Here is a 24737-nt window from a genome sequence, read left to right as displayed (position 1 = left end):
CAAACACAGCTTTTTAGCTACCATGTATTTCCTAAAAATGTAGAAGTTTTCAAAATGTAATTTTATAAAATAAAGTCAAAAGTATACAAGTAAAAAATTTCTAAAACCTACATGAAATTTAATAATTAATATCGATTTTAAAATTGTTGATATGTTTTAATATGTTCCCTCTCCTTAACCAAAATTGTAAATGAGATTTTGCTTAGTGACAGAATAAGATCTCTACTGGGCTTTCAATTCCCAGGCAAGATTTAGGAAGAGATAATGGGGAAGGGGAAAAAATGCAAGACAAAAAGACTAGGTGTGTTTTAGTATAGTAGATCAGAGTAGATTCATAGGAGATTGAACACTTTGATTTTCTGCCAAGTTTTGGAAGTGGAATTCAGAAAAAGACCAGATTATGTGTGATATATTTTTTTGTTTACATCCAAGTTGTGTGTGTGGAATTTTGTGACTCTTCTAATCCAGCAATAACCAGGTAAAAAATGTAATGGAAAAAAATCTTTCTAATTTTCACAAAAAGCATAAACTTGTCAGAAGTATATTAAAACATATGTATTAGTCCTATAAGAAAATTTGAACACACGGAGAGAGAATGCCATTACATAAGGTCAAATATTATAAATTGATTATTGAAATCATCTATACATTACTAAGATAAAGTAGTAATGCATTATTAGGTATTGTTTTAACATCCTATACAAATTATATTTGCTAGCGTTTCTTCTAGAAATTTGCGATTACCTTCTTAAGCATTACCCTCAGTATTTTTAAAAAATTTTCTGCATGTTATATTCTTTCTCATTTTTTTCTTGCTTCTTACTCCTTATAAAATATTAAAGAATTTTTTCTTTAAAAATATTAGTTCTGTGATTTACTTGTTGATTTTCCAATTTCTTGAATTCAATTATATTTGTGTTCCTTCTAAGTTTCATCTTTGCTTTATTGTAGTCCAGTTAAGTCCCTGTGATAAAGACATGATTCTTTTACATTTCTTTTTAATAGACTGTTAAAGCCTATGAATTTGTCTCTAAGAACAGGTTTGGTGATACATCAGTGTTAAAATGTGGTGCTGTAATTTAGTAGGTTCCTAAATGGCCTACAATTATGGTGTAGTTTCCTTTCTGTCCCAACAGTTATTTAGGCAAATAGCTTGCTTATTTTAATGTTATTATTGATTTGTTGTTTGATTTTAATATTTTGGGGGAATGTTTTATGAAAACTTTTTTTTTGTATTATTAAGTTGTGACTTTATGTAATTCCTGAAATTTCTGTTATTTATTATTATTATCTTGTTCTTAACGAATACTAGTCTATTTTGGTAAATAAATCATAGATGGCTGAAAACTGTGTAGTTCTGTTTGTAGGGTACAAATCCTTTTAAATAACAGTTATTAACTTTGTCTTTTATTGCCTTGATTTTAGTTATTTAAATTATATGATTCTTGACTAGTGATTTGATAAGATACACAATGTTTATATTTTATATTTATTTTGTATGTCTCCTTAAAATGTCTACATATGTTTCTTATGCTTTATACCTGTGTTAGTATCAAAGCCAAGAATGAAGCAACATAGTTGTCCCTGCCCAGTGAGGACCAAAATATTAATACATTTTTCCATCTGTACTCCTTTTATTCCTTCTCTTCACATCCACATTCCCTTTCTACTTTTTGCCAATATAATCTATGTTTTAACATCAAATTATTGTTGATTTGTAAATCTTTTTTAAATATTTAAATCTTTTATTTTGCCAATGATTTTCACATTTGTATTTGTTCTAAACATATTACTCATGATTCTATAAACCTACCTTTGTGTTGGTTCACCACTGTGTCCCTGTCCCATACACAGAGCCTGGCACATCATATGCTCTCTGGAATTCTGTTAGGGATGCATTGCAGACTGACAGGAGAAAGAAAATATGAACCTAAACCAAATGAAACTTTAACTCTCATAATAAACATTGCTTCTGTTAGCATGTTACCACCATGATTATAGTAAATCCATAGAGTGGATTACACTACTCAAAATGAAAACTTTGTGATTTCCTGTGTGTTAATACTCTTTTTTTTTTTTTTTTTTTTTGAGACAGAGTTTTGCTCTTGTTGCCCAGGCTGGAGTACAATGGCAGGATCTTGGCTCACCGCAACCTCTGCCTCCTGGGTTCAAGCAGTTCTTGTGCCTCAGCCTGCCGAGTGGCTGGGACTACAGGGATGCACCACCACGCTTGGCTAATTTTGTATTTTTAGTAGAGACGGGGTTTCACCATGTTGGTCAGGCTGGTCTTGAACTCCTTACCTCAGGTGATCCGCCTGTCTCGACCACCCAAAGTGTTGGGATTACAGGCGTGAGCCACCATGCCTGGCCTGTTAATACTCTTGAGAGGTGAGATGAGCACATTAACTTCATTGTTGTTAGCTCTTTTAATGAATTCACCTGTAAATAACGGTACGCATTGGTCTCAAACTCTCAGCTACACATTGTAATCACATGAGAAGATTTTTAAAAGGTCCTTATAACCTAGCTACTCACCAGACCAATTCAATTCAGTTCTCTCTGGTTGAGACCCAGGCATCAGTATTTTCTAAAGTTCCTGATGCTACTGCTGAATGCAGTTAAGAACAAAAACATAGGAGAATGAATGGAGTCTAAACCTTCACTAGTTATGCCTCTGGATATAATTCAATATAAGAAAGAGCTTTTCTGGATACTTAAAAAGTGATCTTGGTAGGCCAGGCACAGTGGCTCACAACTGTAATCCCAGCACTTTGGGAGTCCAAGGTGGGTGGATCACGAGGTCAGGAGTTTGAAACCAGCCTGGCCAGCATAGTGAAACCCTGTCTCTACTAAAAATACAAAAATTAGTCGGTGGCTTGGTGGCACACGCTTGTAGTCCCAGCTACTCAGGAGGCTGAGGCAGGAGAATCACTTGAACCCAGGAGGCAGAGGTTGCAGTGAGCCGAGATCGCACCACTGCACTCCAGCCTGGGCCACAGAGCGAGACATCATCTCAAAAAAAAGTGATCTTGGGAAACAGAACTTTCTAAATGATAGAAAAGCAGTTGCATCATTCAGTAACCATTTCCTCATTTCCAACATGCAGATGATTGGGAGTGTCACGCTCTGTTTTGCTGTGAAGATGGAGACGAGAGTTAGTCAAATCGCTTAGTTTAAATCAACTTGGAAAACAGATCATAATCCAGTTTTTCAAAATCAAGAACTTTGATCCTGTGGCTACTTTTTTATAAATTTAACATTGATATGAACAGAATTGGTAAACTCAGTAAACAAACTCAGAACTCTTAGGAAAAAGACAATGTCTACAGATAAGAGTAAGCGAAATTAGCTTTGTGGAGCTGAAACCTCTTTATTCCTGGCATCTTCCTTGCTAAGTCAATTATTAAACTGGTAATGTCTATTCATTTTATTATTTGTGCTGATGTTTATAAACACGCTATTATAAATATGCCTAATGCTTGGCATATAGCCTTTTTTTTTTTTTTTTTTTTTTGTAAGATGGAGTCTTGCCCTGTCATCCAAGCTGGAGTGCAGTGGTGTGATCTTGGCTCACTGCAACCTCTGCCTCACAGGTTCAAGCGATTCTCCCGCCTCAGCCTCCTGAGTAGCTGGGATTACAGGCACATGCTACCACACCTGGATAACTTTTTTGTATTTTTTAGTAGAGATGGGGTTTCACCATGTTGGTCAGGTTGGTCTCAAACTTCTGACTTCGTGATCCGCCCGCCTCGGCCTCCCATAGTGCTGGGATTACAGGTGTGAGCCCCTGTGCCCGACCGGCATCTAGTCTTAACCACATTTTGAAGATAGATTTATTTGTAAAAGAATCTAAATTTTCAAATATAGATAGCTTGATGGAAATATATCAAGCAAGCTGGGCATGGTGGCTCATACCTATAATCCCAGCACTTTGGGAGGCTGAAGTGAGAAGACCACTTGAGCCCAGGAGTTCAATACCAGCCTGGGCAACATAATGAGTCCCTGTCTCCAAAAATAAAAAGGAAAGGAAGCAAAATACCTAACAGAATAGAATCCATGGACTTTCATCTTACAGAAAAATAATCAAGAAGATAATGTAAGTTAAGCATCTTCTTTAGTGATTTTCACATAGTGCAGTGGTTCTCAAATAGTGGACCGGGGCCAGCAGCATGAACATCACTTGGGAATTTTAGAAATGCAAATTTTCTGGGTCTACCCTTATTGAACAGAATCTGAGATTTGAGCCCGGCAATCTTTGTTTTAATAAGCCCTCTCTGTGATTCAGTTACACTCTAAAGTTTGAGAAGTTCTCACACAGTAGAAATGCTATGAAAAGGCACTGATTTTTATTATGTTTAGAAAAAAAAATTGTCCATAACAAAAGATAATATTTGCCCAGAAGTTGATTTTTATCTCTAGCACAAATAATCAGGGTACTTATCATTCTATTATATTTTTTCATTACATGTCAAAGATTCATAAGTAGTTTGCAACAGCTTTCTTCATACACTTAAGTAATCATTAATTCCTTACATTTGCTTTCAAAAGTTCTTTAAAACAGCAGAGTTAGATTTCACATGTACTTTACTTACCTCATCAAGATAATGTTTCTGTAATGATCTCGCTTATATGTTGCATAATTAGATCTAATATCTCTCTAATGAGATACACCATGTTATCTGGAACCAGCTGTTCTATCCTGGATAGCAAAGGACACTTTACACTAAATTTTCTGAGACACTCAAGAATAATAAAAGTGGTCATTTCACAAAATTATATTTTCTTCCTTTCTTTAAGAATCTAGTTGTTTTTGAATTGATATAGATATTCACAACAGCTCAAAGGACTAAGGGAGTCAGCTAGTTTTGGCAGGAAGCATAATGTGTAATAATTATTACGCTGGGAGAATAAAGACTCTCAGTTCTCACAACTGTAAACAGTAAACTGAGAGTATAGACCAGTTTTTTCTAATATCTTCACATTTGCATATTTACCATACATCTGAAATTTTCACATTACAGTTTTTAAAATAATATTTTTATATGAAGCGTATATTTATTTATTAAAAAAGAGTTGTAAGTAGCCTTAGAAATGTTGTAGTCCTTTTTTCAGTGACTGCTTATGTATGTTTAATAAATATGAGAGGGAAGTAAGTAGACATATATACCTATGGCGCTTGCTTTATTGATTATTCACTCACAAAAATATCTATGTGCATTTTTAATACAGACAAATGAATACACAATAGACATATGTGGATATGCAAAGTGAAGTGCATGAAGGCACAGCCACTCATTTACATTCAGTAGCATTCTCACCTCCCTGCTCAAATGTAAATACACAACTATTTATCTAAACTGTATTTGCTTGTTAATGAAACCAGAGCATGCAGCATTTTATGAAAGTGTGGTGAATTAATGGATAAGATTTCCTCCCCTCCCTACAGCCTGAGTCTCTACAGAAGAGGAAATTAAGGGAGACAAACTGAACTGTGATGCTTGGGGACTCCCTTGATTCTGCCTGTCACCGTTTTTAAGCTGGCTCAAGGCCTCAGGGGAGTCTGGCTGTTCTAGCCTTCCTTAGCCAGCCAGACGGTAACGGTCCACTGCTTTTATTCATTACCCTGAATGTAATGCACTAAATTTAACAAGTAACACACTCAGCGGGAATTTATTGGCCTTTTGCAGCATGATTGCAAGGTAGGATATGGATATGGATTCCAATTACTGTTGACACCCAGATAAGAAGAACAAAGCCTGTATATAATTATTAATCAAAGTTGATATCTTAGGGAAATGAAATTAAATAAATAAATACATATCTCTGTACTATGTGATGCAAACATTCCCAAGTTTGAAAAACTCTTTCTGGTTACACAATAGAGGCATTCCAATTAAATATAGCAATAATAAAAGAGCAACATGTAGAGGCAAATGTTCTTATAAAGCAGCAACTTTCACATAAAAATAGCTTATGGAGCAGATGTATAGAAACTAACAAATTCCAAACAGAGACTCATAAGTAATGTGTAAATAAATAGCCAAATAAACAGCAGTCTTTAAATAAGGATTTAATATTTTAATTAGAAAAATAATCCACATAATATTGTTATTCCAGAAGGTAGTTATATAGAGATCTACTAAAATAGAAGTAATTTTAAAAAAATATATAGTATTACATTTTCATGTCTACAGTACTAGAGTTACCCACTCATGAAAATTTTTGTTGGCCTATAGGTAGATATTTATGATGAACCTCAAAGTCCTTGGGTTGCAACAGGAAAATGGCTGGAACCAGATTCATTAACTCACTTCACACAAGGATTTGCTATTGAGATTGTTTGTTTTATTTGTAAAGGCGATAGGGAAACACAAACATAAAAGTATAGAAGAGAATGAACATGATTTTATTTTATCACACTGTGGATGAAAAATGTTGAAGAATGTAAGTCATACAAAAACAAAAAGGGAACGTCACCTTCTATGTGATTAACCCAAATGACCAATTTAAATTAATGAAATAAGAGGCAACATGCATCACAGGTAAAGGCTTGAACCCTCACATTATACAGAATCATATCCTGGTTTCAATAATTACTAGCTTTCTGACCTTGAGCCACTAATTTAATCTCTCTTAGCCTGTTTCCTCAAGTGTAAAATAAGGACGACTATAGTAGCTACCTGCATTGTTATACTAAAATAAAATAATCCCAGTAAATTACGTAAGATCGTACTGGGTGCAAAGTAAATACTCAATAAACATTAGCATTTTATGTTATTTTGTATTAATTTAACCTATTCAGTATTAAAACTTATTAAACTAGAAAGCAAATATCATCAAAACCTTTCTTTTATTCCTGGATATGCTTTAGTATAAATTTTGTTAATGAAGAAAAGGGACATTTTATTCCTCAAGGATCAGTACGGATTTAAGTCATGGTTTTTTACCACAGTCTCATCACATAACTGTGTGAAGTTAAATTGCGCTTCTGTTGATCATGACGGTTGGTACACAGTTTGGGTTTTAAACAGAGAGTGGCTAATCGAAAATCATTGAAGTTCTGCCATGTTTTTCTCTGAATTTCCTGAGATTATCATGGAGGTTACCTAATTGAAGCCATAAATAATTGAAATAACGAGACAAAATTATCTGCAGAGAGATGAAGAAGTACTTCAATGTCAATATCACCGACTGATGCTTTGGGGACTAAGTCTTCAAAAGACCCATAAAGCTAAAGGAAGCAGTGAAGTAACATGGATTCTGTCAACCTTAGGGGATTCTAGTATAACAGTAAAATGATTATTTAAGCCACACACATTAACCAAAACTAACAATCAAATAACTATCATATTATAGATATGTCTAATTATTTTTTCATTTGAATTTTGTCATTATGCTGGAACAATTTTTATTTCAGAATACATGGGATCTTCATGTAAAAACTGTTGAGATAAAGTTAGAGGCCTAGTCTTCTGAATCAGAGAAACATGAATAATACATGATCTTTTAAACATTAAGAAAAGATAAATTAAACAAAATAGTACTTTAAGTAAATAGCGAGTAAATGTTTACATTGAAGGAAATTCATTCATTCATTCATTCTTGAGTGATATCTTAAGTGCCTTCTCTTAACTAGTTCTGTGCTAGCAATGAGGATACAGCAGTAAATCAGATAGAGGAGATCACTGGCCTCATAGGTCTTTAGATTCCAGTAGTGGAGAAAAATATGAAATAATCATTGATATGATATGGCCATGTCTCCACCCAAAAATCATCTTGAATTGCAACTCACACAATTCCCACGTGTTGTGGGAGGAACCTGGTGGGAGGTGATTGATTTATGGGGGCAGGTCTTTCCTACATTGTTCTCATGATGATGAATGGGTCTCATGAGATCTGATGGTTTTAAAAACAGGAGTTTCCCTAGACAAGCTCTCTCTTTGCCTGTTGCCATCCATGTAAGACACGACTTGCTCCTTTTTGCCCTCCACTATGATTGTGAGGCCTCCCCAGCCATGTGGAACTGTAAGTTCATTAAATCTCTTTCTTTTGTAAATTGCCCAGTATTGGGTATGTCTTTATCAGCAGCATGAAAATTGACTAATATAATTACAATTTTGACAAGGATACTGACTGCAATGGAAATCCTCATATATGAGGATTTAAACCCAGTCTTGGGTAAAGAGTCAGAAGGTCTCAACAGGACATAATTTCACACGTGCTAACTCACTCAACCCTCACACCAACCTAATGAGATCACTACTGCTACAGTCACCCGGTTCACAGATAAGAAAACTGAGGAACAAAGGCATTAAATACTTTAATAATTAATCACAGAGCCAGTAAGGGATAGACCCAGCATCCAAACCCAGGTTGCAACCACTCACTGTGCCATAGAAGTCTGTGCATCTGTGAGAGGACAATGAGAACACACTCCAGCTAGAAATCGAGGCACCTGGGAAAGCCTGAGGTGGGAAGAGCTTGGTACCGGAAAACAGGACTGTCTCAAGTCCTGTTCTTGAGAACAAGAACTGTCTGAGTTCTGTTCTTTTGAAATGTGAAAAATTATTACAAATGTGAAAAATTATGTATATAATTTTAAATTGTCTAATAGCCACAGTGAAAAAGAGCAAAATGCAACAGATGGGTATAGCTACTATGGAAAACAATTGGGCAGTCTTATAAAATAAACATGCCCTTACCATACAATTTAGCAATTAGACTCTTGAGCCTTTACACTAGACAAATACAATTCACGATTATACAAAAACCTGTACAGAAATGATTAGAGCAAAAACAGGAACCAACCTAGTACTTAAATGGGCGAGTAGTTAAATAAAATCTGTGGTACATCCCTACCAGGGGATACTACTCAGCAAAAAAGAAGAATGAACTATTAAAATGACTTGGATTAAACTTCAGATAATTATACTAAGGGGAAAAAAAAGGCAATCCCCAAAGGACACACACTGTATGATTTCATTTACGCAAAATTCTTTAAATGACAAAATTCTAGAAATGGAGAAAAGACTAGTAGTTGCTAGAGGTCAGGACTGGGGCGGGGACAGGGCACAGGAAAGAGGGCAGAGTGATTATCAAAGGGAATTATAAGGAATCTGTGATGAAGGAACAGTTCTGTACTCTGATGTGGTGGTAGATACACCTACACATGTGATAAAGTTGCACAGAACTAAACACCTACACACACTCACAAACACACACACACAAATGAGTACAATTAAAATTAGGAAAAGATGAATAAGATAGTATCATTGTCAATATTCTAGTAACAATATTGTACTAAGATTTGCAAGATATTGCTATTGGGAAAACTGGATAAAGGCTACACAGGATTTCTCTGCATTATCTTTCACAACTGCAAGGAAATCTAGAATTATCTCAAAACAAAAATGTTAGTTACAAGAAAAGAAATATGAAATTCATTTTTCTTAATTAATCAAATATATTCAAAGCCTTTTTATTTCAACATATGAAACTATATGAAAAGTATTGAGATATTTTACATTTTTCTTATATTGTCCCTTTGGGCTAGCCCCATTCCAAGTTCTCAGTAGACAATAGTGGCTAGTGGTGACTATACGAGACAGCACAGGTGTAGAAGAACACAGAGACAAGAGGTGGGCAGAGGCTAAAGGTAGGGAGGGTGAGGTCATAAAATGTAGAGTCTTCGTAAGGGCACACAGGCCTCATGTGCACTCTCCTACTGCTTTCTCCCTTGCTCATTCTCCTTCAGCCACACTAGAGTCCTTACTGCTCGTGGAAAATGCTAAGCACACATGCTCTGGCCTTGGGCACCTTGCTCTTCATGCTTTCTCTGCCTGGAACTTTCGCCCCTGGATACCTCTCTGACATGCTCCCACATCTGGAATGGTCTCTGCTCAGATGTCTATCATGAGGTCTTCCCTGATCTACTTCTATAAAATAGCAAATGCCACCTTTCTATGCCCCCCTCCATCACCCATTATATGGCTTTCATTTTCTTCATCATACTTACATCATCTGACATTCTATATATACATATGCATTTGTATATTCGTCAGTCTTCCACAGAGGGCAGGGGTATTGTCTGCTTTCTTTGAGACATATTTCCCAGAGCCTAGAAGAGCTCCTGGCACACAGTATACATGCAATGAATATTTGTTGAATCAATTGTTTGAGGAATAAATGATGTATGTTTAATTCCTTCATAGTTTTCAAACGAACTACCTCAAATAAAATCTACACATATTTTCCTTGAAATCAAAAACTGACATAATGAATTTCAGAACTTGGGTAAAGTTTCCTGGGTGTTCAAAGAGTGAGGCACAAAAGCAATCTCTTTGCATTCCAATAAAAATCAATAAAATATTTTTCATGCAAAGATTAAACTCATGGCTAAAAGTTATGTTTGTTTTTTTAACATTGCTAATTATTTTAGACAGCTCTTATTTCTCTTATAATTTTGTTTAAAGTTTATTTCTGTATTCATGATTAATTTATTTCTATCTTGTTGCTAAATCTACTTTTCTACCAAGTAAACTCACTCAGAAATTCTCAAAAAGTTACTCAGTACTGGGCCTCCAGGGACATATTACCTTCTTGGAGATGCATTCTTCCAATAACCCCAATCAGATGTTTTTTCTCTCTTGGACTTCCATTGCTGTACTAGTTATGTATCTGAATTTAACACCTATTCCAGTCTACTTACATCAAAGATATTTATGAAAATGTTATCACTCCAGGAAGGCAGAAACTGTCTTCTTCTCTCTCAGTCACTAGCATAATGCTGTGCACTTCTTAGTTGAACTTAGATAAATATTTAATGAACTGAATTGAATTATGTTTTTAATAATGTATGCATACATCTAGTCTAGAAGACTTGGTAAGCAAGCAGTGCTTAAGATACCTTTTCACAAATTCAGACTGTCCAGTATTTGTCCCAGAAAATAACTAATATCTATCAAGCTCCTATGATGCATTAAAAATTTTACACGTGATCTCATTTAGCCTCCATAAAATATGAAGTGGGTATTATTGGTAACACTGTTATCTATGATGAACTGGAAGCTCAGAAAGTACATATAATGTTTCCAAGTTTTAACAGCTGTTAAATGTCAGGATTCTCCAAGTTGGTTGACCCCAAAGTATTATTTTACACTTCCTAGTGGGGTTCTAATACTTTAATATAGAGATAGCTTCTGAAGACAAGCAATAGGAAGTATATATTTCAAAAGAGGAAATTGAAATGTTAGAGATTATCTAGAGAAACACATCCAAGTCATGTTGAACTTCAGAAACTATATCTCATGTAAGTTGAAGAAATTGGAGTGTTTGGAGCCAAGAAAATAGCAAATGATACAGTATAGAAAGAAATTTGGCCTCACTCAAAGAGAGGCCTAGTCTTTGTACCTGGTTCTTTGGAGGTAACCGTTAAACACTGGAAATTCACCAGGTAATAGGAATGTCTTTGTTATTCATGATGGGCTCTTTGGACAACTTGCTATATTATTAATCAATCAATCAGTCATGCCTATGTATTGAAATTCCAACAAAATCTTTGAGCACAGAAGCACAGAAGCTCAATTGAGCTTCCCTGTTTGATAGAATGAAGTATTCATGTGCATTGCAATGTTTTGAATACTTCCCCCCAAAAGCATGCATTTAAAAGTTAAATATCCAATTCCAGAGTGTTGAGTGGTAGGGCCTAATGAGAGGTGATTAGTCCATGAGGGCAAAGTGAATGGATCAATGCTGTTATCATGGGAGTGAGTTTGTTACAAAAGGTACCCCTTGTCCCTCTTTTACTGACCCTCTTGTCCCTCTTTTACTCTCTCTCCCTCTCTTGCCTTTCCACCTTCTGCCATGCAATGACACACTGAGAAGGCCTAGATGCTGTTCGCTTGGTCTTGGACTCCCCAGCCTCCAGAACTGTGATAAATCAATTTCTGTTCATTATTAATTACCCAGTGTGTGGTGTTCTGTTATACCAACACAAAATAGGCCAAAAATATACCATCACACATCAATAGTAGAAGAGGTATACATCCTAAAGACAGCACAAATCTCCCATTTGGAACCCTTCCAGACTCTGTACCAGGTATCTCTTTCTTTGACTGATTTTATGAATCATTCCCCTGTAATAAATAAAACGGTGAGTATAGTAAGTTTCAACGAGTTCTGTGAGTATTTCTAGTAAATTATGGAATCTGAAGGTGATTAGGGGCAATATGGAACTAGTGGTGGGTGTCAGAAGTAAAGGTGGTCTACTCTTTAACTTTGTAGCTGGATTCTAATTTCGTTCAGTTAAACTCCAAAATTTGGGGCAGACTCTGTGGTCTGGAAAACTTTATCATAAGTTCATGTAGATGCATAACAATAATGCCAAAATTCCAGAGATCCTTACAAATTATTGTAACAAATTAAAGGTTTGTCTGAGGAGAAGGACATGAAAACTGACCTCCAATATTCAAAGTGCTGTCATACAGACATTTTATAGACACTTTATTGTCTTACGACAATAAAATAAAACTTTTTTAAAAAAAGAATCTCATCATATGAGATGTGCAATAATCCCTGACTTAACTTTGTACAGAGTATATTACTGCTATTGCTCTGCAAAATTATAAGCCTGAAGTTGCCTACAGCCAGCTATGGTTTTCTTTCTTTTTATATTTATTTATTTATTTATTTATTGTTTTTTGAGACAGAGTCTCACTCTGTCACCCAGGCTGGAGTGCAGTGGTGCAATCTCAGCTCACTGCAACCTCTACCTATGGGTTCAAGTGATTCTCCTGCCTCAGCCTCCAGAGTAGCTGGGACTACAGGTGTCCACCACCATTTCAGGCTAATTTTTGTATTTTTAGTAGAGATGGCGTTTTGCTGTGTTGGCCAGGCTGGTTTTGACCACCTGACCTCAAATGATCCAACCACCTCGGCTTCTCAAAGTGCTAGAATTACAGGTGCGAGCCGCCGTGCCTGGCCTATGCTTTTCTATTTTCATAATAACAGCATCATTTTGTCCAAAGGTTCAGCCTGCTCCAGGTTCCTAACTGTGGCAAGTTAGATATTATATAAAATAATAACTTTAAAATTACATATTAGATGAAGGAGCTTAATTAAAATATAGAAACATTCTTTTTTTAAAAAAATGGTAACAATAATATATCATAACAAAGCAATGTGTTACAGTAAGCAAAATGTTTATATTCTTCCTATGGGGGCAAAAGGAGCAGGAAAATAGAAGTACAAGAAGTGGGTCAAAATTCCCACATTGTGTTTGGTGAATTCAAGTAACATTTTTCTCGAAAAATCTCTCCAATTCCTGATACAAAATTAAAACAGATTCGGGGAACTTCAGAATGTGAAGATAACTAGTTAAACTAATATAATACAGCTCTCAGAATTCGGAGAAGATATTCTCTAACAGTTTCAAAACAATATAGGTCTAATTTTAGTGATGTTTTACTGAATAACTGGCATATTTACACATAATACCATAGATTTGAACAAAAAGCATCAATGTTGATGGAATACTAACTATATTTAATTAACTCCAATCATTATATAATGGGAAAACGTATTATTTCATTTCTATCAAGTGAGATATGAAATTGAAGTTCTGTCATAATGTGCTAACTAACTATAAATTAAAGACTACTAATTTTTCCAGGTTTATTTTTTCAGAAGAGGAATCAAAAAGGCACTATACAGGTGGCTTTTTAAAAGCCATACATTTTTGAAAAGCCATAAATAATTACATACTTTTCCCCCATTCCCATATACTTATGTTTTGCAAAGACAACTGACATTTCACATTGTGTCTTCATAGTTTTATCTGAACTCTGCTTCCCAGGATATAGACAGGGATGAACTATTTTCTTAGAGTAGGCTAAAATGCCTCATTGTGCTCCACCACAAGAACCCCCTAAAATTCTGATGCCTTGAATTGCTCCTGTTACCTGGTCCACACTGGTTTACTTAAGGGTCATCAAAGAAGTCTGGTTCTAAAACTATACTCCGCATTCTTCATTCTGATGAAAACCAAGTATTCCTCTAGATTGGAGAAGGTCTAAATATGTATCCTGTATTTGTTCAGGATGTTCTTCATACTGTTATCCAGTTTCAGGTACAAGAGTAGAATAATCGATAGTATGATATTCACCAGGGTAATGCTACTCAAACTTGCTCAGTTGATGGAATCACTGATGGTTAAGGTTGGTTTCGTTTTATTTTTTATTTTGGAAAAACGTAACGATGACTAATTTTAACATATGAGCTTGAATATTTGATTTCTAGATGACATAACCATAATGTATAGTTTTAAAATCACAAATATCCTCACACTAACTTCAATAAAGTCAGGTTCTCTATGTTGTATTGGGATTTATTACAATATTACTTATTAAAATTTTCTGTCCTTTTTCTGTTATTTCTTTTTTATTTCAATTTTTATTTCTATTTTCATGAACATATACAATATTATTTATGAGTAAATCTTGCTAAAATAAAAAAAAGGAATCTGATTAAAATATTTTTGCCTACCTCAAAGCTTGCAGAAAATACAGGAAAGAAGAACATGGTTAATGACATTACAGCAAATTTCAGAATGAGAGAACCAATAAAGGACAAAAAATCCAGTTTCATCAATAAATAAGTTGCAAAAGATTAAATGAGAGGGGAACCTATAGATTAAAAGGGACTTCAGAAACATATCAATCAAATGCCATCTTCATTCAAACAAATTAACTGTATAAACAAAAATGAGATAATCAGAAGCTTGCAGACTTATGGAATTTGATAATACTAAGGAAATACTGCAAATATTGGTAGGTGTCATTATGCTATTGAGGTTTAAAAAACAGTGCCTTCTTTTTAAAGATGCATATTGAGATATTTATTGATATATGGATATTATATGATGTATGAGTTCACTTCAAAATAATCCAGGGAGTTAGGAATGAGCAAATGATGTAATAAATGAAACCAGATTGGCCATAAATTGATATAATTTAATTAGTTGAACTATATGTGTGATAAGCACATAGAGGTTCATTATGCTATTCTCTCTAATCGGCATATATTTGGAATTTTCATAACATAAGTTTTTAAAAACAAAAGCTATCATTTACTGTGAACAGAAAGCCAAAAGAAAATGTAGCAAAGAAACATATGGAATAATTCATTGAAAACAGAGAAAACTCAACCGATTCAGTAATATTTGGACAACAGGGAGAAATATTTCTGCCCAGGACGTGGCTGGTGTTCCACAGATAACGTTGATCTAGAACAGAGAGCCCTCAGGATGCACAGCAGATTAAAAACTTCAAAACTAATGTACCTGAATTATGTGCTAATAGAAGCGTGAGAAAAATATCAACATTAGCTAGAATGTAAAAAGAAATGCTTCCTTTTTAACTTTACTTCACAGACCAAACACTAAGTCATACCTTTCATAGGTGTGCAGAAAGCATTATAGATGGAGTGGAATGGGTGGAGGAGGTTTGCGAGTAAATAGTTCAAAAAGCACTTTTGTAGTGTTCAAAACAGCAAATATTAGCCTTTTCTAACAAAAACGGAGTGTTTAAAACTAAACTGTGTAATAATGTCTTTCAAGGTCCATATACTTTTTTTTCATTAATTTCTCTTAGATGGACGTCCATTTTGGAATCCAGTTATCGAAACTGTTGTCAATATTTTTGCCTTTTATTCCACCAGTTTTGCACAACTGGGCTGGGACAGTATTGTATGGGACCAAATAATACAAGGCATCCATATTACTACTTCTGTCTGAGTGTTTGCCTCGAAACTTCAGTGGAAAACTTTACTCTTCTGTTGGCCCATCCCTGGTCTTAGAGTGTACTAGTCGGGATTATAGTCAACTTGAACCTACTATTTAATCAATAGTTGAACTATTCTCCTAAGATGCATTCTGTTTAACACTGAAGGAAACTAACACAGCTTGACCCTTGTGAAGTGTTGTGAAGAGCTACAGTCAAGCGGAGACTTCTTTTATTCTGGTTGGAGTATTTTGTTACTATCTTTACCTTGAGCTGGGCAGAATCGTGAATAGCTACAAAAAAATTCCTTTATCTTTGTTGCTTCAATGTTAAGAGGCCTTATTAACACAATGACATTAAAACTGGATTGAGTCTGTAGCTACACATTTAATTTTAATGCTTTCAGTAACTTAAACTAAGACGATAATAGCTACCATTTACTGAATATGTATTTTAACCAAACACTGAACTTGAGAGCTTTCTATACAGCATTATATTTATACACTTTTTCATTATTTATTGGCATTGCAAAAGATTATCCAACCAATTGCTCCTATCAAGCCCACTACTCTTTCCTCCAGACTTTGCAATGGCAGTGAGCAGAGCTATTGTAGCTTTTACATAAGTGTTCAGCAGTGGGTTGGACCCAGCTCATACTGATTCAAGAGACTGTCTTTTCCCAACTCTACATTAAGTGACATCATACTGGTAGTTTCAGATGGCCAGGATGGGAGAAATCAGTAAGAGAGCCAGTTGCTAAACATTTGCCAACACACCGCTGTATGCAACCCTCATTCATTCTCCAAGAAGAAATTTTGTCATTGGGAGTATTTGACATGGCCCAGTTATTGCTACTTTAGAGACAGTTTAACATTAAGACTTGATTCACTTTAAAGAGATAAAAGGAAAGAAATCAGGCTAAATAGTGAAGTCACAGGTAGGCATTCCACCCTCCAACCATCTCTGAATTTGTCTAATTTCTTGAAAGAACCAGGTGAGGGAGCCGCGGTCCTATGGGCATTCTTTCAAGAACTTGGGAAGAGGATTTGGGGAAGACTCTCTAATTCAAGGGTCAGCAAACTACAGCCTGTGGGCTAAATCTGCCGATTTCCTGGTTTTACAAATAGCATTTTATTGGAACAGAGCCACACCTATTTGCTTATGTGTTGTCTAGGGCTGCTTCCACACCTCAACAGAAGTGCTGAGTAGTGGTGACACAGACTGTACGGTCCCCAAAGCCAAAAATATTTACTATCTGTCCCTTTAAAGATAAAGCATTCCATGAGTGGCTGAGGTAGGCATGTGTTTGGTATATAAATGATGTTTTATTCTGGATTTAGTTCATGTAAGAATGAGGTGGCAATAAGCTCAATTTCTTTGCTTTTCCTCAATCTGAAGAAGAGACTAGCAGAAATCTAAACTACGTGCTTAATTTTATACTCGTGGACTCGTGCAATTTCATCATTTAGAGGAATAATTGCATTCATTTTGTCACAGAAATATTCTTATACTGGCTTCACATAAGTTGGGCTGCCCAGACACTCTACCTGGATATCTTTATTCAATTATTCATTCATTTTTTCATTCAACAAATTAATCTAATATTTATTAAAGCCCTAATATTTATTAAAGCCCTACTAGGTTCTGGGCACTGGGGGTATACTCATGAATAATCAAGGCTCCTGTTCAAACGGAGCTTATATTTTAGTGGGAACAGCATATAGGCATACATTTATTTGCTCGTTGTCTAATATAATATCAGGAAGTGATAAGCACTATGAAGAAAACTTAAAGCAAGAAAGGTGTTCCACAGTGAATGGGGTGCTTTTAAAGATGTTTAGGAAAGGTATCTCTAAAAAGATGACATTTGAGCAGAGAGATCAGAATAAAGTAAAGGAGCCAGTCATGCATCCCTGGCAGAGAGATCATAGGCTAAGGCTCACTAGCAGGCATGGCTGGGAAAGGGCAAGATGGAGAGTGAAAAAGGGGAAGAGTCATGAGAGATGATGGCAGTAAGGTAGACAGGGGCAAGGTCATATCTGGCTTCGGCAAGCAAGGAGTTTTGCATGTTATTCTTATGACAGGAAAAACCACTGGGAAATTACAAGGAGGGTGCCGATTTGAAATAATTTACACTTTAGCACCCTCTCTTCTTTATGTCGTGGAGACTACTGTGGTTGATAAAGGAGAAGACCAGTTATTATGAGGCTATTGCAACAGTACAGGCAAGAAATGACCTGAGTTTTTTGGGCTTAGGTGTTACCGGGAACCATGAGAAGACAGTTAAAAGGATTTTTGATCAAAAATGCCTACAGACTTTCTAAGTCCTCTTTATAATTGAATGCTAACTGAGTTCTTACTTCATGGAACAGAGATTGGGGAAGAATTTACACATTCATTCAACAAACACTGATCTTTAATATTGAAAACAACAGCTGCTATGTGCTTGAGATTAGAAGTTAAAAGAAGGTCTGTTCAGTGGAAAATAATGCACAGCAATCGGTTCCTCACATATTAGCTCCCCTTTTTACTTTTTAAAACCTTTTCCCATTCTGACCTCAGACTCTTCCATTACGTTTTCTGCATCCGTGGGACAACTCTGGGACCATGGCTGCTCCTAGAGGCTGCTGCCTTTGAGGTGCTCTTGTCATCTAGAGTTTGAGAATGAAAGGCACGGATTAAAATAGAATACAGTCTATGAGGAACATGCGCACGCGCACGTGCGCACACACACGCGCACAGACACACACACACATCGTAAGTCCAATATGCGATTGTTGAATCTTCTAATCTTCCCTTTCACAAATTTTACCTCTCACTATTAACATGGTTAGGTGATCCTTCAGCCAATTAAGGTATGGAATTCCTTTAACTCATGTTTTAATTCTGGTAAACTCAACTCTCCCTATTCCTTTCTTACCTGTTCATGTTAAGCTTCTATGCGACATATGCTAAAAATTTTAAACTGATTTCCTTGAAGGTCTTTCCCATTGTTTGACATACAGAGGTACATCTTCTCTTGGTAATTCCACAGCTCTCTGTGTTGCCATGGATATTGTGAATTCAATATCTGTTCCCAAAGTTATGTTTCTTTCTTTGTCTTAAACAAAGGGCAGCTATTTAACTGATTGAAATCTTCCAAATGAAACATTCAAAAGTAGCTGGTTTTTCAAACCAGCAAGATTTAAGCCCTGGGAGTGAACATTTTGGCATTTAGTAGAGTGGTAGCGGTGTTCCCTGTCACATGGGTCTGCCTGTGACTCCAATGGAACCTTTTAATGTCATCTATAATTCAGGGTATATAAGAGTAGAGAGAGGGGTGTAAATGAACTGGCAAACAGTTCTTAAAGCTGAGAATAAAAATACCCACCTAATATTTCTGAGAATAGAGGTTTTGAAATTGAAATTCTGTGGATTCCTAATTATAACAAATGAAATTTCAGTGTGACTTAAAAATTATTAGAGAATCAAGGAAATAATATGACTGCAAAAAGTTTCATGTAGTATATATAAAATATATAACTATATATCACGTTGTTGTTATATTTTTAATTTTGAAAATACTCTATGTGTACAACCTTAACTATATCTTCTTTAGTGTTATGCTAAAGATAAAAAATAAAATGAGGACTTGGTAATCCTCCCCAAGGTATGGGTGAGCTACACTGGACTTCCTCTACCACACAAGCAGTGCTCAGGAGTGTGCCAGAGGAGCTTGGAAGGGTTAAAGTTTTGTCTGTGACACTGAAATTGAGGCCAGCTGTAGGTCATATTCACGTCCCAGTCACAGGAAAATGAACCTGTGAGACAGAACCTAATTATCTGCTAAACCAAAAGCCAGTCTCAGTTCAATAACTTACGACAGAGCTAGCAGCCAGATATAGTGTTACCATGGCAACTTTGGAAAAAGCTCCACTGCAGTTGAGAATAAGGAGGAAGGGAAAGAGAGTGTAACCCTAAATGTGCTGTAGCCGTTTGATCTCCGACAAGTGGGTCTATCTAGGAAACCAGGTTATTCTGTATGTGACTGCCATTGTCTATTCACTTTAATATCTGCTACAATTATTGAAAAGGAAAATGCAATTACAATGTCTTCTGGGCTTAAAAACGATTCCACTCTTTAATGGCTAAATGGGAATTAATTTTAAAGAGAAAAGTATAAGCTTCCTCTTTCTCCTCCTTCATGCCATCCCTAAATACAGATAAAGCAGGACACAAAGGGTGAGAATTCTTGACTACCTCATCATTGTCATGAATGAGGTCTGTGTCCATGAAATTCACTGTCAACCCTATTTTCCTCTGCCTTGCAAATGCCAAGATATTTTAAGGAAAACTTTCAGGAATTGAAGCAATACCATTTGCTTTTCTAAGGGGTAGGAGAACTGGAGAGTGGAAAAGAGAAATTTTTTTTTCTGTGGATTCTGCCTAAACTTTCCAGTGAAATGATTTCCTTGGGATATTGAGATAAGAAGATTCAAATACTAGAGAAAGGGAAAAGCCCTGTCAGGTTGGTCATTTTTCTTCTTGCCAGTTCACCTTCATAGTTCTTTCTGGAATACCACTGGAATTTCAATTTAGGAGATCATATGGCTTTATGCACATAAAAACTTCAGAAACCAGTTACCTTGAATACTGTGAAAACAACATCTCACTAAAAATATCAGCAGGTAAGAAACAAGGGCTTATCATACATCCATATGCACTTTGAGGAAGAATTCAGAAATATATTCCTCTATTTCTTTTTCATTCCCAATGGAGGCAAATCATGCTAAAGCTTGTCAGTTACAATTATTGGATTTCAACATATTTGACAATTTTGGTATGTCATTAATGATGTAATAAGACACATGTAGCACATAATGCTATCACTTGGGGTTGCTATCCAGCTGTAATACCAAATTTCAATCACATAGATATCTACGTATAAACATATAGATATAGCAGCGTGTTTCTTTGTGTATAACTCATGAACCCATTGGGTTTGGAATAAGGAGAGAAAGGAATATGGAGATGAATAATATCCTTTTCATATGCATGAATAACTTTGCAGTAATGCAAATGAGAAAACACAAAATGGAAAGTAGGTTTCTTCTAGCAGAAATATGACTAAGAACATAGCCTGAAATTTGTCAATAAATTAGACTCACTTATGATATCTGTGGATTTTCTTTAAGATGTCACATCTTTTAAAAACACTTTACCCTACCCTATTATATTATATATTCAGTATATAATTATGTAAATATGGAAATCCACAACTTCAAATTCCTTTAAACTGCCACTATGCAAGAAAGGGAGCTTTAGGATTGTATGACAGAAGGTGTGTTGAGGTCTGTAGGCAGGAAAGCAACACCAAAGGGCAAAATCAAATTTCTGATTAATTTCCAGGTAGAAGTAACCTAACCTCTGCTTGTGACCCTAACTTAATTTATTTTCAAGTAAAGGAAGCCAAAAAGTATACCCCTTTCTAAGATAGATGTTTCTGAGATCAGATTATTAAAAGGCTTGCAAAGATGCCAACTAAAACAATGAAGTTCAATACATTATTTGGATATTGTTACTCCTACTATAAGTTTTTCTCTTAATCTTTTCACTTATATAAATTAGTTAGGAAAGTAAATGAAGCAATTTTATCAGAAAACCATCTGAAAGAGCTATTGACTCAAATGCTTTTACATTTTAGTCTTATCACACATGATTAGCTTGCAGATATGAGCTTACTAATGATGCAAAGCATCAAATTTCACCGGATTCTCTGTTCCACTTTAATTCTCGGGAAAGATATTAGAAGCACTAACAAAGAAATCATACTTTTTTTTTTCTCTTGGTGTGTTTAGTCAATGATTTTGAAAAGATGTGCCATGACAGTCCTTCTGAACTGTTTCTTTGCACAGTTTCTTTAGCTCCATCATCAATATTTCTTACAGGCTTGTGGGTAGGTGTGTTTGTGTGTGTGTGTGCTTTGTTTTTTGTTGTTGTAGTTTGTTTAAAAGTCTCACTGTCACCCAGGTTGGAGTGCAGTGGTGCGATCTTGGCTTACTGCAACCTCCCAGGTTCAAGCAATTCTCCTGCCTCAGCCTCCCAAGCAGCTGAGATTATAGGCATGTGCCACCACGCCTGGCTAATTTTTGTATTTTTAGTAGAGATGGAGTTTCGCCATGTTGGCCAGGCAGGTCTCAAACTCCTGACCTCAGGTGATCCACCTGCCTCAGCCTCCCAAAGTGAGAGGATTACAGGCGTGAGTCACTGCGCCTGGCCTGCTTTATTTCTAATTATAATCCTAAAATACCAAGTGAGATCTGTGTGAAGCATATGCTCCAACCAGCATAAGAGCCTTGATGTGTTCAATTAACATTAAAAAAATACAATACAATAAAATGTAGCTGAAACTAATTTTACAACTTAAAATAATTTGCTTTCCATATGGAAGGTATTTAATGTATTTGTTGACTGAGTAAGTGAATAATTGAGCCTATCTGCTAAGGATCAAGATTTGATTATCTGCATAAAGACAAAAGAAGAAAAACTAAAGTCTGAATGAAACTTAGAAAAAACAAAAAAGACTATGCCCTATGCTACCCCTGGATAGCTCCATGAAAAAAGATTCCAGTTTTCAAGGTTCTTAATTCACTCACTGAAAAGGAAAAGAAAATCTAGAACAATAGTTATTACTATTGTATCTACAATGTTAAAATGGACTAGAATATTCTAGAATGTATGAAAATTTAGTGTATAATGAAGGTGGAATTACACATCTCTGATTTTCACTCCCTCCCGTAGAGGTTGTAAAACTAGCAGTGAAATAGGGAATGTTTGCCTATATTCAATTTTCTCTTCTCTCTCTAGGACACTAGTGACCACTAGTGTAAAACTAGGAGTCAAATAAGGAATATTTTCCTATATTCAATTTTATCTTCTCTCTCTAGGACACTAGTCTCTTCACTGACCCCAGTCTGGAAAGTTTCATGGTGTTCTATATGATGGATGACTACCTTCAGATCGTGTCGTAAAGTCTTCTCTGTTTGATAGTTAACTATGATAAATTCTATGATCCAGATCTCTAGGATTAGGTTAATATTTCTGGCCATGCACTTTAGAAATTAAAAGTGAAACCATTTCTTTCTTACGATTCTATCTCTTCCAAACCAGACCAATTTGTTTAGAGCTCATTATACTTGCTATAAGTTTAAAAAATAATCTAACCGTCACTTCAAATCCTCTGTTTATTCTATTCTTGATTGCATCTTCCTTCCCATGAAAGAAATAAACGTTATAGATCAAATGAGTGGACAAAAATAGAGCAACAGCATAATGTTAGGAGGTAATTATTTTGGTTTTCCTGATATCATTCAACTATACAGTCGATCACTTGACTCTATTAATTCTACCTTCTAAATTTTCTCTGATCCCTCTTTGCCTTTCTAATCCCACTGCCATCACCTTCATTCAGGCCATTATCATCTGTTCCAATGAATATCCACAGGGAATCATTACATATAATTATATATAAGTGTATTTATCAACATAGTAGTGTTTATATTAGTTAAAAATAAGGTGGAAGTAAATTCAATGTACATCTGTGAGCTGACTGGTTAAATAAATTGTATTAGTGTATCATAAGACAGTAACACAATAAGCATATGATAAAATAATATGTGGGAAAGTATTCAGTATATAACAATTGAAAAACAAGTGACAAAAGATTATAAAAATATTGAGTGCATGTATGTGATGGGGGAGAGAGATAGGACACATGAGTTTACATTGCATGATAATAGGAGATATGCTCTGGCTGATGAGATTAATAATGTTTTTGTTTTTCTATTTAGTCTGGAATTTTTCATTTTATAATTTTATACAATGAACATTTGCTATTATTGATCTATAAGACTTTATTTTGTTTTTCTTTTGTGCCTCCCCAGACTTTCATTTATTTTGTAAAAAAACCTAGTTATCTTTAGATAATGTGAAAATATCTTAAATTGTTTTAAAATAGTTCAAGACTAGCAAGTTTACTAACATTGGAATAGTAAGTTTAACTGCATTTGCAACCAGTAATATTATCTTTCCAGTTGAACATGGAAGGGTTCCAATCTTTTCAGGATATGAACCACCTGAATAAGACAGGTGTTAAAATGTGTCATAAAATGTGTTATAAAGAAATCTGCATATCTTTCTAAGCAAAATATATTATTTAAGGAGAAGGTTGAGATAAAATGTCCTTATATTATGGTTAGGTTCATTTATTATCAGATGCTTCAAAATTGTTGATGTTCATTATGACAGGTTCATAGTTTTTCTTCAATATCTACTCCTTTTTTTCTTCTGATTTTTAGCTGGGTAAATAACTACCTAGAATTAAGTCTGCATTTTCGTTCACCCCTCTTCTCCAAAACTTTGTGTAACTTGTGATTAAGTTCTAAGGGCGTAGTAGATTCTGTTTGTAAAAATTCCAAATTGTTTCCTTAAAAGGGAGTGCAGTGCCTTTATTTTTCTCCTTTCGTTTCTACCAGAGCAACAAGATGGAAGCAACCTGATTCCTAACTTCAAAGTATTCAACCATGTTTCTAGAAGAATGATTTCCTAAGCTATGTAGTCGTCTCTAAATTTTTCACTACTGCTTCAACATCTTCCTGTGGTACCACATTCATACCATGCCTAATATCAAAGTTCTATTAACTGAAATACAAGTCCAAGGGGAAGTTAATGCTAATTCACAAAAGGAATATGATGATTCTAATTCTTTTAGTACCAACAGGTAGAAAAACTTTATGAAATCTTCTCTGCCTTTCTTTGTTGCCACAAATTGCATCCCTATGTAATCTACTGTGTCATTAAATACTGCCAATTGTAGATTCATGAAATTTCTCCCACTTACTTCATACTAACTGGCCCTAGTAGTTCTTAACTTTGGGTGATTTTAGTCTCCTTCGAAAATATTATATACATGATTAGATCACC

General features: G+C 35.3%; 1 protein-coding gene across 23 annotated transcripts in view; it reads right to left on the bottom strand.

The window, feature by feature from the left end:
• Nucleotides 1-24737, bottom strand: part of LOC105483467 (uncharacterized) — a 573731-nt gene that overhangs the window by 20878 nt on the left and 528116 nt on the right. For 19 of the 23 annotated variants that reach the window (XR_011622692.1, XR_011622689.1, XR_011622700.1 and 16 more), the window contains one exon: nucleotides 1814-18427. Coding sequence is in view for 1 of the 23 variants with exons in the window: in XM_071095500.1 (XP_070951601.1) it covers nucleotides 18348-18427 (80 nt within the window). In the remaining 22 variants the exon portion in view is untranslated. The remainder of the gene's footprint in view (nucleotides 1-1813; nucleotides 18428-24737) is intronic. The other 4 variants (XR_011622687.1, XR_011622696.1, XR_011622701.1 and 1 more) reach the window with 2 other exon arrangements.

This window comes from Macaca nemestrina, chromosome 4 (genome assembly GCF_043159975.1).
Source record: "Macaca nemestrina isolate mMacNem1 chromosome 4, mMacNem.hap1, whole genome shotgun sequence".
Lineage (NCBI taxonomy): Eukaryota > Metazoa > Chordata > Mammalia > Primates > Cercopithecidae > Macaca > Macaca nemestrina.
The sequence above is the reverse complement of the archived record's forward strand: the minus strand, read 5'-3'. Positions and strand labels throughout refer to the sequence as shown.